The sequence below is a fragment of the Platalea leucorodia genome (assembly GCF_965183815.1).
Source record: "Platalea leucorodia genome assembly, contig: HAP1_HAP1_SCAFFOLD_77, whole genome shotgun sequence".
Lineage (NCBI taxonomy): Eukaryota > Metazoa > Chordata > Aves > Pelecaniformes > Threskiornithidae > Platalea > Platalea leucorodia.
Window position 1 is genome coordinate 186968 of NW_028121441.1, and position 15855 is coordinate 202822.

Below are 15855 nucleotides of genomic sequence, written 5' to 3' on the forward strand. Positions count from 1 at the left end.
GTTTTATACCTATGGGTTTTTTTATGGCTGTATATATTTGCTATCTATAGCTTTATAAATGTTTGCATAGACATAAAAAACTCTATATTAAGTACCTATACAGAAGTATAGATATAAAAATATTGTACCTATTTAGAAATAAATAAAATATGTATTTGTATGCATTTCTATACTTACTTATAAATACATATATATTATATAAATGCATATATCTTTATATCTGAGCACTTCCTGGACTAAAGGAGGTGGGCAGCCAATCACAGGGCTGCCTGAGAACACGTGGCTATGAACGTGTCATGAAATGGCTGTCAGCCAATCACAATGCAGGATGAAAAGAGGTGGGGAATGAGGCTGTCAGAAGCGGCGGCCTCCCTGTAAGAAATGACAGGGGGCTTCCTTTGTGACGTGCCCCTGGGGACACTGGGACGGGTGGCCGGTCCTGCCAGCCAATCACAGGGGCTGCCTGAGAACACACGGCTCTGACGGTGTCGAGACATGGCCATCAGCCAATCACAGAGCAGTACCAGCTTTAACAAAAGGGCAGCTCACTGCCATGGAATGGCGGCGCCCTGTCCCGAAATGGCGGCCAACCCAAAATGGCGGCCCCTGTGGATGCAGGGGAAGGGCCTTCCGGGTCTGACGTATCTCTGGGCCAAGCGGCAGGGGTGGCCGGTCCTGCCAGCCAATCCCAGCGGAGCACATGGCCGGCAGAGGAGAGCGACTTCCGGGGCACAGGGCCCCTGCGGGTGCTGGGAGGGGGCGGGGCTTCCAGCGGAAGCGGGTGGGCGGGGCCCCTGTCCCGTGGTGTCTCCCGCAGCAGCGGTGCCCGTGCTCTGGCGTGTTCCAGGGCAGGGATCCCAACAGGCACCGGGAAGGCCCGTGGGGAGGTGAAAATGCTTCTTGGGAGCTGTGGGCAGAGAAGGGCTCACGGTGGGGTCAGAGCTCCCGGCTTTGTGCCGGACGTAAGACCTTTCCCCGCCTCCCAGGGCTTCAAGGCCGCATCACCTTCCCCAGCAAAATAATTACCATTAATTAACTAACCAAGAAATAAACCACCATAAACCCCAAAACAATGAAAGGGAAGAGGATGGGGGCAGAGAAGCAAGGATTAGAGGAATGAAAACCCAAAAAATCTTGCTACTGTCCAAATCTTCCAACAACACGACAAAGCACACTGCTGCAGAGACCGGACTGACCAGGCAGTACCCATGGACGTGCAGCTCCTGGTGTTCACGTGAGTTGCATCGTTCATGCAATGGAGCCTCTCACAGGGTGACCGCAAGAGGAAAGAGCTACTCAGAAATAGGCCGATCCCTGCTCTGTAAATCTTCACCATGCTGCCCGAGTCCTCCAAGAGGAACGTTCACCAAAGAAACAACCCCTCAAGCACCGACTGCCAGGCAGAGACCATGAGGAACCACACAATCACCTGCGTGAAACCACTGAAAAGATGCATTTTCCTTGTTCACAAGCTGCAAAACAAGCCCCATTTTCTTCAGCAAGGCATAAAAGAACACAAAATGGGTAAAGAAATATTCCATGATGCCAAAGCCTGCTAACACTAATGATTTTTTTCTGCAAGTTAAACAAAAAAGTAATAATGGAAAACCTTGGTGAATGTAGACATTGTATTAGTTTTATGAACTCAACAATATAAGCTTGAACTGTCTCAGTTTGTTTACTTGCTAGTTACTCATTTTAAAGAGCCTCTCAGAGATAATGCAAATAAAATCTCAAGTGCTTTCTAAAAGCAATGGGGTAGCTGAAACAACTCGAGATTCTTTTATTGACATTAAGATGTTTTCTCATTTGGTAAGTAAACTGTTGATTTAGGACACACGAGTTACATTTTACATCTCCTGTAATACCATCAGAATAACCAAAACCAACAGACCAAACAAAATGAGTCTTAAAGTAAATATTATTTGGGCTATTACTTTGTGTGTGCTATCACCAGGTACTTATTAAAACAAGGACGCTGGGAAGGGCTCTATTTAAGCCATATGGCACAGCGTGACGTTTCCTACTTGATCTCTTTTGTCCTCCTCCACCTACTTGTTTTCCTGCCAGCTTGCGCTCCCAGCCTGAACAGAGTTTTTAAAACCCTCTTTTTCAAGCAGTTTTGAGCTATGTAGACTTATTACTCCTTGAAAGATATTTTCACTTGCAGAACTTGGGGAGTTAAATGGCTACGTTCTCACCTAATGACCCCTAGCAGAGATTGCTGAGTTGCTGAGTAAATTGATATAAATAAAACCGACTGAAAGACCCTTCCTGCTGAATAGCGGTGTCTGGATGACACCTTGCAGTGACACCGAGCACGCCTTGTGCTTCAGCAGCCCATGGCCTGCGTGAGGACTACCGCAGAGAGGATGAATACCAAACACCCCAGCCAGCGCTGGGCCTGCAGAGCTGTGAGAGCCTCCAGTTTCTCAGACCTCCAGACCACGTGAGTGACTCCCTCGCAAAACATAGCGGTAATTAAACTGACGTGAAACACCGGCCCTGTTTGAGCTCTCAGGGCAGTTTGTCTGACCTTCTCGTCCTGGGGAACCTGCAGCTGTCCCAGCACCGCCTGTGCTCACCATCTGACACCGTCACAAGAGGTGCCCTCGCCCTGTGTGTGGGACACTGCCTACACTTGCACTAGCACGATCTATGTTTTACTCTTGTTCATGACATCCAGCCATAGCATATCTTACTCTCATCTTTGTCCGGGTGTGCGGAAGGAGCGTGTCTGCTCCTTTAAGGGTCTCTGGTCAAGGACCTGTTTCAGTGCAACAAGGGATGATAAGAAAAGGAGGAAGCCATGGACAAGAACATAGAGGGACACAAACGTGACCGTCAAATGATAAGGGAGGCAGGGATGGGGGCTAAAGCTGGTCAGTCACACAGATGAAGGCATATGAGAGGGTGAGAGCGTTTATTCCAGCAAGTTTATCTGATGGGGGACCTTGTTAATTGGGGAACCAAGAGAAAAAGGGGAAACCAGAATCAAAATTTACTGAGACAAAGACTTGACAAAACAAACGTGGAGTCAATGACAAGAAAGGAACCCAGCCATCAAGAAATTACAGGCGCCACTTCCAAGAGGATCAACTGGACTGTTCAACTGATAAGACTGTGAATCAGAGGGACCCCAGACGAGAGGGGTGTGGGAATCGATAGATCTGTGCAAACCCATGAGGGACAAGCACGGGAAGGGGGAAGAAGAGGGAGTGAGACAGAAACGGGTATAAAAGAGGCCAGTTGCATGTCAAACATGGTCAGCCAGCATGCTTGTCTGGCTGAGAGCTGCACCTGATCACCACACTCTGTCTTGTCGTCTTATATCTTCTCATAAAATCTTGTCTTAATCTGTATAATTTCACTCTCTGTCCCGTGTGTGCGCGTGTGCTGCAAGGACTAAGTGCCAGCTGCTGGTGAGACCTCTGTATGTGCAAGTGGAATTTGGTGCCAGCTACTGGAGTCCGACCAGGGGTGTGGGTGCCCCTGGCCTGTGGTGCCAGCGTCTGGAGGGAGTGGTGGTCCCACTGAAGCTACTGGAGCCAGTGGGGTCCTAGTGCAGCTAATGGAGAGAGTGAGGTCTCAGCATCAGCCTCTGGAGCGAGTGGGGGTCTTCAGCTTCCAGCCACTGGGGTGGGAATGGTGTGTGTCCCCAAAACCACCTACTGGAGGGGAACGGGGTGAGTGAGGTGAGTGAGGGGCTCCATGCCAGCAGCTGGAGTGGGACTGCAGGTAACAGCCTGTGTGCCTGGTGCCGGCTGCTGGGCAGCGGTGAGGGTCTGTATCCCCCCAGCCTGGTGTGCATGGGATGTGCGTGTGTATTCACCAGCAAACTTCGAGCTGGACCGGCCGGGAGCAGGGGGGCCTCAGGACCAGGCCAGGTTATCAGGGGTGGGGGTCTGTGCTGGTACCTGGGGGGACCTGTGAGTGTGGGGCAGCTGTGGGATGGGTGCGCAAGTGCTGCGTGTTTGTAGCGAGCACCAAGCTGGATCAGCCAGCAAGTTGGGGACCTGTGGGGTGGGTCAGAAGGCCATGGTCCCGGCACGGGTCCCGGGCGTCAGAGGCGCTGTGCCAGTGCTCAGAGGACCCATGAGTGTGCATGTGCCTATGAACCCTGAGCGGCCTGTGCCTGCACTAGTGACCGTCTGTCTGTGTATCCCCTGTGTGTCTGTGGAGGGGGAGCTGGGGGTGGGTGTCTGTGTGGGGGCGTGTGTTTGTGTGTCAGTGTGGGTGTGTTTCCCTGGGACATGTGGTGTAAGGGAGGTCAAACTCTGGAACAGATTTCCCAGAGAGGTTGTGGAGTCTCCATCCAGCGAGATATTAAAAACCTGACTGGAGACAGTTAAGGGCAACCTGCTCAAGCCAACCCTGCTTTCAGCGGTGAGGTTGGACTAGATGACCTCCAGAGGTCTTTTCCAACCCCAACTATTTTGAGGTTCCGTGATTCTGTAATGCCTGGCCGTGTTTCTGAGAACTTTTCTGTAGTATCCCCATATTACTTTGACTCCTGGTGCCCATGGAGCAGAGCCTCCTTTGGAGAATTAACACGTTCACTGTGTAACCCTGCAGAAAGGGTGGAATCGGGGATTACAAATGCCTCAGCAGTGTCCCCTACCCTTGACTGCCATGCCCAGCCCCTTCCTCCAGAGGTCTGGAGTTGGAAGTCAGCTCTGGAGGTCTCCTGTACCGTGAGCTGCTCTGAGCAGGGATAGCTTTACAGTTACCTGAGACTGGTCAGTGCTTTCTCCAGTTGAGTTTTGAAAATCTCTGGTCCTCCGGCACAATGCTGATCCATTGTCATAATGATATATAAATACATAGACATGTAAAGATAGAAATAGGTTTTTTTTTTTTTTTTCTTTCCTTAACATCATTTGAAATTTTCTTTACTGCTTCTTGTCCTTGTTGTCTCTTTTCCTTCCCTTCCCTTCCTGGTCCCCAGCCAGATCATGATCATCGCACCTATTCAGACCAAGGACAATCACAACCTACTCTCTAAGCACGCCCTCGCTGGGATCCTCTGGGACCATGCAGGCCAGCCATGGTGGCCATCTTGAAGCAGAGACACACGCTGCAGAAGGATTGTGGTAGTGATTGTGAGCTGATGCCAGGAAAGAGCTGGGGGCTATGGTGGTCAGCAGAGAAGACCTCCAGCAGTTCCCCTTCACACCCAGGCAAGGAGTAACCCACCTGGCAGAGCTCCTGAGAGGCGATGGTGACACAGGAGGTGAGCATGGTGAGCTGCGGTGCGGGGAACCCTTGCTCACTCCTGTGTCTTGGGGCTCCTTGCATGTGGTGCCAGTGGCTGCAGCCCCCAAGAAACCCCCCAACCTTGTGAAGAGCAGGGAGAACTATCCTGACTGTACGGAGCTGCTCTGTCTGCAGCACAGCTGCTGGCAGAGCTTGAGTTTGTGGTGCTCACCCCCCACCCCCCACCCATGGTGCCTCTTGGGTTCCCAGTTTCATGACGGTGACTGGGGCAACAGCGCTTTGTGGCTGCTGGTTGAGGATAATGTTTGACCTCCCAGCAGTGTGGGAACATCCTGGAGCATCGTGGCTCCTGTGCACATTCTCATCACTGCGCCAGCCCAGCCCCACAGCCCCACATGAGGACCCAGAGCAGAACTGTGCAGGCACCACATGGGGAAGAGTGCATTCAGGGGCAGGGAACCATCCCCCTAGTATGGTCTGCACACCAGACCTCCGTGCCCTATCCCCCTGCAGCCCTTCTGCTTTGGCAGCCCATGCCAGTGACCGGCCCCTGCCCAGACTTGGCTGTGTCCCGTGTGGGGCTTTGCAGACAGCCCATCTCTGGGGTCTGCTGGGGTACGGGGGTGTGTGAGCCCAGGAAGGGCTGGATGCTCCCCCAGTACAGGCAGAGTTGGTTACGTTTCAAAGATCAGCCCTCACCTGGACCCTGGGGAACGGCCAGGGCATGAAATGAAAGGTACAAAGGGCTGGGCCTGGGGGTGACTTTTGGGGAAAGGTCCAGCACAGGGGGTGGGGGATACTGTGGCCACATGCTGGCATGAGGACTTAGGGACAGCAACTTACTCACATGGCTCCTGGGTCACACTTCTTTCAGTGCAAGCCCTGACACAGGGTCCCAGCCTCCCCCTTAGTGACACCCTTCAGGAGAGATGATGGCACTCAGAGATGGGGAGTGGGGAGCACTGGTCCTTCTTCAGCCATTTCCCAACCTCGTGGAGCACCAGAAAAGATAGGATTTCACAGCGTGAACATGCTTTAGGGTACTCACAATCTGGGCACTGTCTTGCTTAGCTGAACACCAGCATTTTCCTCTGTGAGGCAATTTCTAGCTCAGGTCAGCTCCCATCTGAAGTCTTCCCATCCCTCCTTCGTTGTGGCCAGACTTTGCTGTCCTCTTCCCCATGCTCCCTGCAGAGCCCTGAGCTGGATGGGGATCCCTGCAAATCCCCCTCCCTGGAGATGTGTGGATGTGGCAGTGTTGTGGTTTAACCAGGCAGGCAGCTGAACACCACACAGCCGTTCACTCATGCCCCCCGCTCCCCAGTGGGATAGGGGAAAATGGAAAATTTGCAGGTTGAGATAAAGACAGTTTAATAGGACAGAAAAGGAGGGAAAATAATAATAACAGCAATAATAATAATAATGATAAAAAGAATAAACAAAATAAATGATGCACAATGTAATTACTCACCATCCGCTGACCGATGCCCAGTCAGTTCCTGGCCATCTCCCCCCTCTTCTCATTACTGAGCATGACAACATATAGCATGGAATAGCCCTTTGGCCAGTCTGGGTCAGCTGTCCTGGCTGTGCCTCCTCACAGCTTCACGCTGGCAAGGCATGAGAAGCTGAGAAGTCCTGAGTAGTGTAAGCACTACTTAGCCACAACTAAACCATCAATGTGTCATCAGCATTATTCTCATCCTAAATCCAAAACCCAGCACTATACCAGCTACTAGGAGCTAACTTAACTCTATCCCAGCCAAAACCAGGACAGGCAGGTACTTGAAGGGAGGATGGAGCATTTCCAAAGTCACCTCAGTGACTCGGTTATGCCTGAGGGTGACATGAACCACTCTCCAGCCTCCTTTCCTTGTGCCGGCTGGGTCCCCACAGCCTCCCCTGGGATAGAAAAGCCCTCATTTCCCTGCAGATACCTGGATTTAGCACTTTCCCTTTGGATGACTCTGCCTTGGGCAAGCTCTCCATTTGTGGGGCTCCAGTCACTGCCCACCCCAGGCACACACTGTCCATGGAGATCTCCCAGGCTCTCCAGGCCGCTCCAGACTCCCCTCCTTAAGGACACCACCCTCATGTCGCACGTGGGGCCGCCCTGGGTATGTAACGCAGCGAGAATTCACCACCTCCACTGTCATTAAACACCAACGGGTTAGTCTTAAATCCAGCTTTTGTTCTCTAAACGGTCACAATGTGACATGGAGCCCTTTGATCCAGGCCTTTTGGGGGAGCGGTTGCTCATGCCTGTTCTTGGCACCAGCACTGAAAGAGCCAAGTCCTCAGGAGTGCACTGGGGAGATCCCATTTTATTAGAGAGAGGCTATGAGAGAGCCAACTCTGACCCGATGTTGGACAGACGTTTACACGAGGTTCAGGTGAGACAGAGCAGGTTCATTCCTCAGCAGATGTGAGCTGAATCTAAACCTTTGTGTAGGAATGTAATAACCACAAATAACAACAATGATGACAGCAATAATAATAATGTTAACAATGATGGTGATGCTAATGCTAATAATGGTATAGCAAGTTAAAAAAAAAACTCCAACCAAACCCAAAGAAAAAGCCTGGAATGGGATAGGATGGGAGTCATTTGTGGAGAGTGATGGGAAGCTTATCACTATTCAGAAACATCCATGAAATCCCTTTCCTAATACCATCCTTGAGTTCCTTCTTCCTCATGCTGTAGATGAGGGGGTTCAATGTTGGAGGCACCACTGAGTACAGAACTGCCAGCACCAGGTCCTGGGGTGGGGAGGAGATGGAGGAGGGCTTCAGGTAGGCAAACATGGCAGTGCTGATAAACAGGGAGACCACAGCCAGGTGAGGGAGGCACATGGAAAAGGCCTTGTGGCGTCCCTGCTCAGAGGACATCCTCAGCACGGCCCTGAAGATCTGCACATAAGAGAAAAGAATGAACACAAAGCAGCCGAATGCTAAAAAGACACTAGCCACAAAAAGCCCAACTTCCCTGAGGTAAGATTGTGAGCAGGAGAGCCTGAGGATCTGGGGAGCTTCACAGAAGAACTAGTTCAGGCCATTGCCTTGGCAGAGTGGTAGTGAAAATGTATTGGCAGTATCCAGCACAGCATTGAGAAAACTACCGCCCCAGGCAGCTGTTGTCATTTTGACACAAGTCCTGCTGCCCAAGAGGGTCCCATAGTGCAGGGGCTGGCAGATTGCAACATAGCGGTCATAGGCCATGACAGTAAGAAGATGCAATTCTGCTGAGATCAAGAATAAAAAGAAAAAAACCTGGGCAGCACAGCCTGCTGGTGTCCCAGAGGGAATTGGCCATGGATCTGGGGAGAGTGGTAGAGATGAAGCCCAGGTCGAGGAGGGAGAGGCTGAGGAGGAAGAAGTACATGGGCGTGTGGAGGCGGTGGTCGCAGGCTACGGCGGTGATGATGAGGCTGTTGCCCAGGAGGGCAGCCAGGTAGATGGCCAGGAAGAGCCAGCAGTGCAAGAGCTGCAGCTCCCGTGTGTCTGCGAATGCCAGGAGGAGGAACTGGGTGATGGAGCTGCTGTTGACATCTGGTGCCTCTTGGCATGGGGGCCTGTTGAAGGAGGGAAAGACAGTGAAGAGTTAGGACAGACACCTCTGAGCAAAACCTACTCCATTTCTCACAGAAAATCCCCACACTGCCTCTGTCCTTTCAGAAAAGCCTTTGTGCAGCTCCCTTTCCCTTGAGCTCTGGTGCTGGCTGAGGCTGCCAGGAGAGCAGGGACTCTGCTGAGGGCTCTGGAGGAATACCTGCCCTACAGCAATTGGTAAATAGGAACATGGCTGATCTTAGTTTAAATCCGCTTGTGATAGCAAAGAGCTTTTCAGCATTGTTGCTCCCGCTGCACCCCACTGCAGAGCAGAGCTGAGGGAATTTTGTAGGTTTTACTTTGTCCTAGTTGTCCCACCACACCTGATGAGTGGTTTTTTAAGGCAGAAATCCTTGGCATTTCTGCTGCGCTCCAAGTCAAACAGTGTGGGTCCTTGGAGGCAAAGGGGCTGTCCCTTAGCGCAGTGAGGACAGCTGGTCAGTCCACCCGTCCTGCTCTCACCTGCCCTGAGCTGGCAGCTCTTTGAGCTGGAAGATGATCACACCCCGATGTTCCCCTGAGAAGAACCTGGGCACTGCTGGGAGCAGAGGAATCCAGTTTGAAAGTGCAGGTCAAGAAACCACTCACGCGGTCGCAGAGCGCCTGAGGAGGATCTCAGCTCTCTGTTCTGTGCCAGGGACACAGAGGGCTCATTTCAGTTGTCGACGTACACCATTCAGCAGCATTTCCATGGCCTTAGCACCGAGGCGTCTTCATGGAGCTCCTAGATAACACAGAGATGCTATGGGAGAGCTGTGCCCTTGTGGAGGGCAGACTGCAGCCCAGCAGAACCCCCCCCAAGCAAAGAGGGGAATGTCCTAAAGATGGGGTGCCCTGAAGCAGGGGGGTCAGCTCATTTCCAGCCCCTCACATGGCAGTGCTCAGAGCCTGCCGCCTCGGTGGGAAAAGGCAGCGCAGAGAGCTGGGGAAACATGGAGAAATGCCTCAGTGTTCCTGCCAAGGGAGGCAGGACAGGGACAGGCAGATGGTCACTCGGTAATTTCTCCTCCCCGGGGGTCGGGCTGCTGAGGAGGCAACTCAGCCAGAAAGCCCACAGCCTTGAGGACAGAGGCTCTGCTGGGTGGGAGAGGAGAAAGAGGGTTTGCTCTGGGGAAGGCTTCTGCACTGTAGGGGATGGCAGGAGGGTGCCCGAATCCCACCTCCCTCAGCATTCCTTGCAGCAGACCCCTCTCTCTCCCTCCCTATGTCTCTGTTGCCTAAACCCGTCCCTGCTGGGAGCTGCTTCTCTGTCCCCACATCTGTGCCCTGTCGTCACTCACAGACCTCATCCCACCCTTTGCGTGCTCAGCTCTGCCTTGCAGACACCTCCCAAAGGCAGGGCACTGCCCATGGGCATCTCCATGCTAGCAGGAGCCAGACAGCATGTCACAAACCCTGATGAAGCCGGAAAGGTGATGCTGGTGCTATCTGCAGACTGATGAGTGGTGAAGGCACTTGCTGAGGTTCCTCATAAACCTCACGGTGATGGATCAGGAGCCCCAGCCCTTTCCTAAACCAGACAACCCTAGTTCCGTTCCCACCCCGACAAACAAGCGAAAACTCCAAGCACAGCTTCAGGAAAGCACAGGCTTGAACAGGACAAGGCTGCCCTGATCACACTCATGTCAAGTCCCCTCCAGAGATTTGTAGGCTGTGAGCAGGAGCTATGAGCAGCCCTGAGCCACACAGCACCCCCCCCCCAACAGGCAGAAGGACCCTTCCCTGCCGAGGGTCACTCCTTCTCCCAGCAGTGCCATGGGGAGCTCCCCGGGCAGGCTGAGTGCTGACCCTGGCAGGGGGCAGAGTCCCCACCCCAGCACACAGCTCCCAGGGGTGCAGGGACCCTGCTCTGAAGGACAGCCCTGGGCACCCAGGGGTGCACACCCTGGCTGCCCACCGCGGCAGCTGTCCCTGGGAGAAGGGGAGATGTCATGCCCTGTCCCTCTGACGGTATTGGCAGATAATCACTGCTGTGGAAAATGTCCCCCTCCTCTGCGCTAGAGAAGCCAGCAGAGCCACTGAGACCCACCATATCGGCCATGGGATGTGCCAGCTCTAGAAGAGCCCTCCAGGAGTCTCATCTGCCTTGCCCTGCAGCCAGAGACTTACCACGTCAAGGGCTATTGGGGGATTTCTGCTGCAATGAGCTTTAAGTTGTCTTCCCACTTCAGAGAGCTGTTAAAATCTTGCTATCTCCTTTCCCCTTGATCCCCCGCAGGCAGCGTCCCCAGCCCTGCTGTGCTTTGCAGATGAGCTGCTCCTGGGCAGGGCTGTCTCAGTGCAGCGCTGCCGGGTTGCCATCATCTTCCCCTGCCCTAGGAGCCCGGCTCAGCTCAAGAGCAGAGACCCAGCCCAAGGTGTCACTGTCTCTGCCCTGCCCTGCCCCACCCCTGCCCCAGCTCCCTCGGGATTTCCCTGGTGCTCCAGGGCTGACAGCTCCTGCAAGGCAGCTGGGTTATCCCTGGGGAATGTACTTTGAAGTCAACTGAAGTAATCACCAGTTGTCCCCCTCTAAACAGCAGAGAGACTGAGTCTAGCAGCGTGGTTTGTCCTACCAGAGCGTGGTTGCCTGCAAAAGCTGTAAATGTTCCCCTCTGGAAAATGTCATTGCTGTCCCCAAATAAAAGCAGGACACATAGGGTGGGGCAGGGAGGGGTTGGCTCCCCCTGTGCAGGGCAGTGACTCAGCTGAGGCAATGCAGGCATCTCATCCTGAGCTGGAAGTCCTTGGGCTAAAGCAGGATTCAGTTCCCCATCCATCCTGCAGAGCCGTGGGAGCTGGGATCACCCCTTCAGTGCAGCCCTGCATAAACTGGTTACCTGGGTGTGAGTCCCCACTCTCAGCCCCTGCAGTGGGCAGTCAGTTGCTCACACAAAGACACTTGGTGAGGATGGAGGTGGCAGGGGTGCTCCAAGACATGTGCAAGTGCCTGCAAGCTCCGATGGAAAATCTCTGAGTATGCCCACATCCTTCCTGAGCATCAGCGAGGCCAGAGGGGCAAGAAGGATATTCTTAACCATCCTGAAGAATGTGCCTTTGTCCAGTACCTCCCCAGAGCACGCAGAGCTCTTCAGCTGCCTAAGTGCAGGAGTGCCCCAGAAGGGCCCTCTAGGCTCCATCCGCTGAATTTACTAGAGTGCAAGGCACTACAAAGGTAAGACACATCCACACCCTTGCACTGAAGACACCTCGTTTTAATGGCATAAAAGGAAGTGTAATGTCATCACAGGTGTCTGGGGTGCCCAGCATACTCGCCTACATCCAGCAAACGCAGTACAGGGCCTTCAGGAAAGCCATGCCCTCCTCAACTGGATGCAGGGAGACAGCCCAGGGCCTTCCAAAGGGCTCTGGTGCCTGTGTACCAGCATCTGAACACCCATACCATGGCCTAGAGACAAGGTCCATCCTGGCTACAGGGTGCTGCAGAACTGGGAGGTTCTCTCAAGTGCATGGACATCAATGCACGCAAGATGAGGAGTAAACCTGATGCAATAGAGACCTGTGTGTAGTTGAGGGCTACAATCTTGGTGGGATCACGGAGGAGTGGTGGGATGGCTCCCATGACTGGAGCGTTGCAATGTAAGCACACAGGCTCTTTCCAAAGGAAAGGCTGGGAAGACGAGGATGGGGAGCTTCCCTTTATGTGAGAGAGCAGCTGGAGTGTGTGGAGCTCAGCCTGGGGATTCATAAGGAGCCAAATGAGAGCTTATGGGTGAGGATTAAAGAGAGGACAGGTGAAGGTGACATTATAGCGGGTGTCTGACCTGACCAGTTTGCAGCCTCAAGTGCGCAGTCCCTGGTCCTCATGGGGCACTTCAGTCATCCCGATAGCTGCTGGAGGGACAATACGGCAGGACATAAGCAACCCAGGATGTTTGTGGAGTGCACTGAAGATAACTTCCTCCTCCAAGTGATGGAGGAGGCAACAAGGAGAGGTGCTCTGCTGGGAATGTGAAGGTCAAAGACAACCTTGGCTGCAGTAACCAAAAGATGGTGGAGTTCGGGATCCTGAGGGCAGGGAAGTGGGTGAAAAGCAAGCTCACATCCCTGGCTTTCAGGAGAGCAGACTGGCCTCTTCAAGGATTTGCTTGGAAGAAGCCCATAGGATAAGGCCCTGAGGGGAAGAGGGGTCCAATAAAGCTGGTTAATATGTCAAGGGCAACAAGAAGAACTTCCATAAGTACATAGGTGACAAAAGGAAGGCTAGGGAAAATGTGGGTCCACTGCTGAATGAGACGTGGGATCTGGTTACACGTACCATGGAAAAAGCTGAGGTACTGACTGCTTTCTTTGTCCCAGTCTTTCCTAGCAAGACCGGCCTTCATGAGTCCCAGGTCCCAGAGGCCAGGAGGAAAGGCAGGAGCAAGGCAGACGTACCCTTGGTGGAAGAGGATCAGGTCAGGCAATCTTTAAGCAAATGAGACATGCGTAAGCCTGTGGGCCCTTATGGAATTCACCCACAAGTACTTACGAGTGCTGGCAGATGTCGTTGTGAGGCCACTCTCAATGGTCTTTGATGGATCCTGGTGATTGGGAGAAGGGCCCAAAGACTGGTAGAAAGCAAATGTCACTCCTGTCTTCAGTAAGGGCAAGAAGGACGACCCAGGGCACTACAGGCCAGCCTGTCCCACCTCCATCCCTTGGAAGATGATAGAGCAGCGAATCCTGGAAACCATTTCTTGGCACATGAAGGACAAGAAAATCATCGGGAGTAGCCAGCATGAATTCACTGAGGGTTACTCATGGCTTGATCAACTTGATAAGCATCAATGATGAAATGACTGGGCTGGTATACAAGGGGAGAGCGGTGGATGCTGTCTACCAAGACTTCAGTAAGATTTTCAACACTGTCATAGAAGCTGATGAAGCAGACGTTGGGTGGATTGAAAACTGGCTGAACAGCCGGGTTCAGAGGGTGTTGATTAGTGGCATGAAGTTTCGCTGGAGGACAGCAAGTAGTGGTGTACCCTCGGGGTCAGTTCTGGCTCTGATGCTCTTGAACAATTTCTTTAATGATCTGGAAGATGGGGCAGAGTGTACCCTCAGCAAGTTTGCTGATGGCACAAAGCTGGGAGGAGTGGCTGAGACACCAGAGTCATAATGCTGTGGACCTCAGGAAGGTCAACAAGGGGAAGTGCAAAGTCCTGCACCTGAGGAGGAGCAACCTCAGGCATCAATATATTCTGTGGGTTGCACAGCTGCAAAGCAGCTCTACACAAGAGACCCTATGGGTCCTGGTGAACACCAGGATGAACGTGAGCCAGCAATACGCCCTTGTGGCAAAAAGGGCTAATGGTTTTGGGGGCTGCCTACGGTGGTATGTTGCCAGCAGGTCAAGGGAGGCGATCCTTCCCCTCTACTCAGCACTGGTGAGGCCTCACCTGGAGTACTGTGTCCAGTTCTGGTCTCTCCAGTACAAGAAAGACATGGACACACTGGAGAGAGTCCAGGGAAAGGCCACGAAGAGGATGAAGGGACTGGAGCATATCTCATTTGAGGACCTCACTCATTTGGACTAGCTGACCGACTTCCCAGCTTGATTCTTTAGGGGTTTTCAATGAAATAAGACTGTGGCCACCCACGTGCTAGACCCATGCGGAGTCACAGAGGCTTCAGGCCTTTCCTTTCTTCCCATCTCTTGGTCAGGCTCTGGCAGAAGATAAGAAGGTGAGTTTCTTGGCTGCCAATGATTGAAAGGGGTGAGGAGAGGCATCCCATGCAAAATGATCTAAAGGTTGTGCTAGTTCAAAACAGTTCACTTTGGATCCTGCCTCTGAAGCCTTAACTCTGCAGCAGGGAACCTCAAAGCTCAGAGATGCCTCCCTCTCCCTCTCTTTCATCAATTAAGTTGAGATTACCCCGGTCAGGGGCATTGTTTCCGTTCTGTTTGCAGCCTAAAGCACCCCATGGGTGTGGAGATATGCCAGGAAGCATTCAGAAGACACACTCCTCTGGACAAGAAGGCGGATGTTCCCAGCAATATCAGGTCTCATGGCTTAACCAATGCTTGTGTTCTGGGAGCTGGTCAAATGTCTTTTCTCCATTTCTGTAGCAGTAGCTTAGATTCCTGGCTCCTGTGAGGGCTCCATGAGGATGCTGACTTCTACTGAGAAACCGGGTCTGAGATCAGAGCTGGACCTGCTTTGAGACAGAGGTTGGACCAGAGACCTCCTGAGCTCCCTTCCAACCTGAATTGTCCTATGAGGTGGTTCTGCAGAGGCCCTCACCTCCAGCTGAATGCCTTCTCCTCAGGCTCACTGCAAGGCACAGGCTCATGGAGGTGTTCATGGGGAAGGGACTGCTGGGGCTCTCTGCTCCAGCCTCTCACCCAGAGAGGAACCATCACCAGCCCTGGGGTCAGGTTGGCTTTTGTTTTGTGGAGCTGGGACCTGAAAATCTCCAAAGGTGTAAATGACAGGGCCTGTGGGGGAGGTGAGACTGATGCTGAGGAAAGACAAGGTGCTGCTGAAAATGGCCTTTGGTGTGGACATGCTGTGATTCAGGCGTACTGGGAAAATCACTGGCCTGTTCCTTGAACGTCTTATCAAGGCAGTGGGTAAAGGATGGGGAGAGAAAATCTGCCGCGTTTCAGAGCGGAGGCACGAGAGCAGAGGCTGCGCTGTGATGTGCTTCCTAGTCATGCACTGCCTGCATCTCCTGGATAGAGATGGGACAGACCTGGCCTCGCTGCAGCAGTGGCAATCAGCTTCTTGCACTCAAGCACCAAATCCGCCTACAATGCCCAGGGTTTTCTGTCACGCGCCTGCTCTGGACAGGGATGGCTTTCCTGTAGGTGCTGTGCTGTCCTTGCCAGCCACATACAATTGTGTTGGAGATCCCTGGCATCTCACGCAGCACCTCGGGCCTGGAATTGGCCCTGACGCTGAGCAGCTGCCCAGAATGAGTTTGGCAACGTTGGGATGTACGTGAGACAACTTTATAATCAATGGAGGTGGTGTAAGTGCGGCTGATGGAGAAGACAAGAAGGGAGAGGCTTCGCTCTCCCTGTTGCACTGCACTCCACGTGGC

At 52.9% G+C, this 15855-nt stretch overlaps 1 protein-coding gene across 1 annotated transcript in view; it reads right to left on the reverse strand.

The window, feature by feature from the left end:
* Window positions 1-7821: 7821 nt before the first annotated feature.
* LOC309603411 (olfactory receptor 14J1-like) overlaps window positions 7822-15855 on the reverse strand; it is a gene marked incomplete at both ends in the record, with an annotated part of 96024 nt that continues 87990 nt past the window's right edge. Inside the window, one exon of the mRNA XM_082338267.1 lies at window positions 7822-7902. Coding sequence (XP_082194393.1) covers window positions 7822-7902 — 81 coding nt within the window. The remainder of the gene's footprint in view (window positions 7903-15855) is intronic.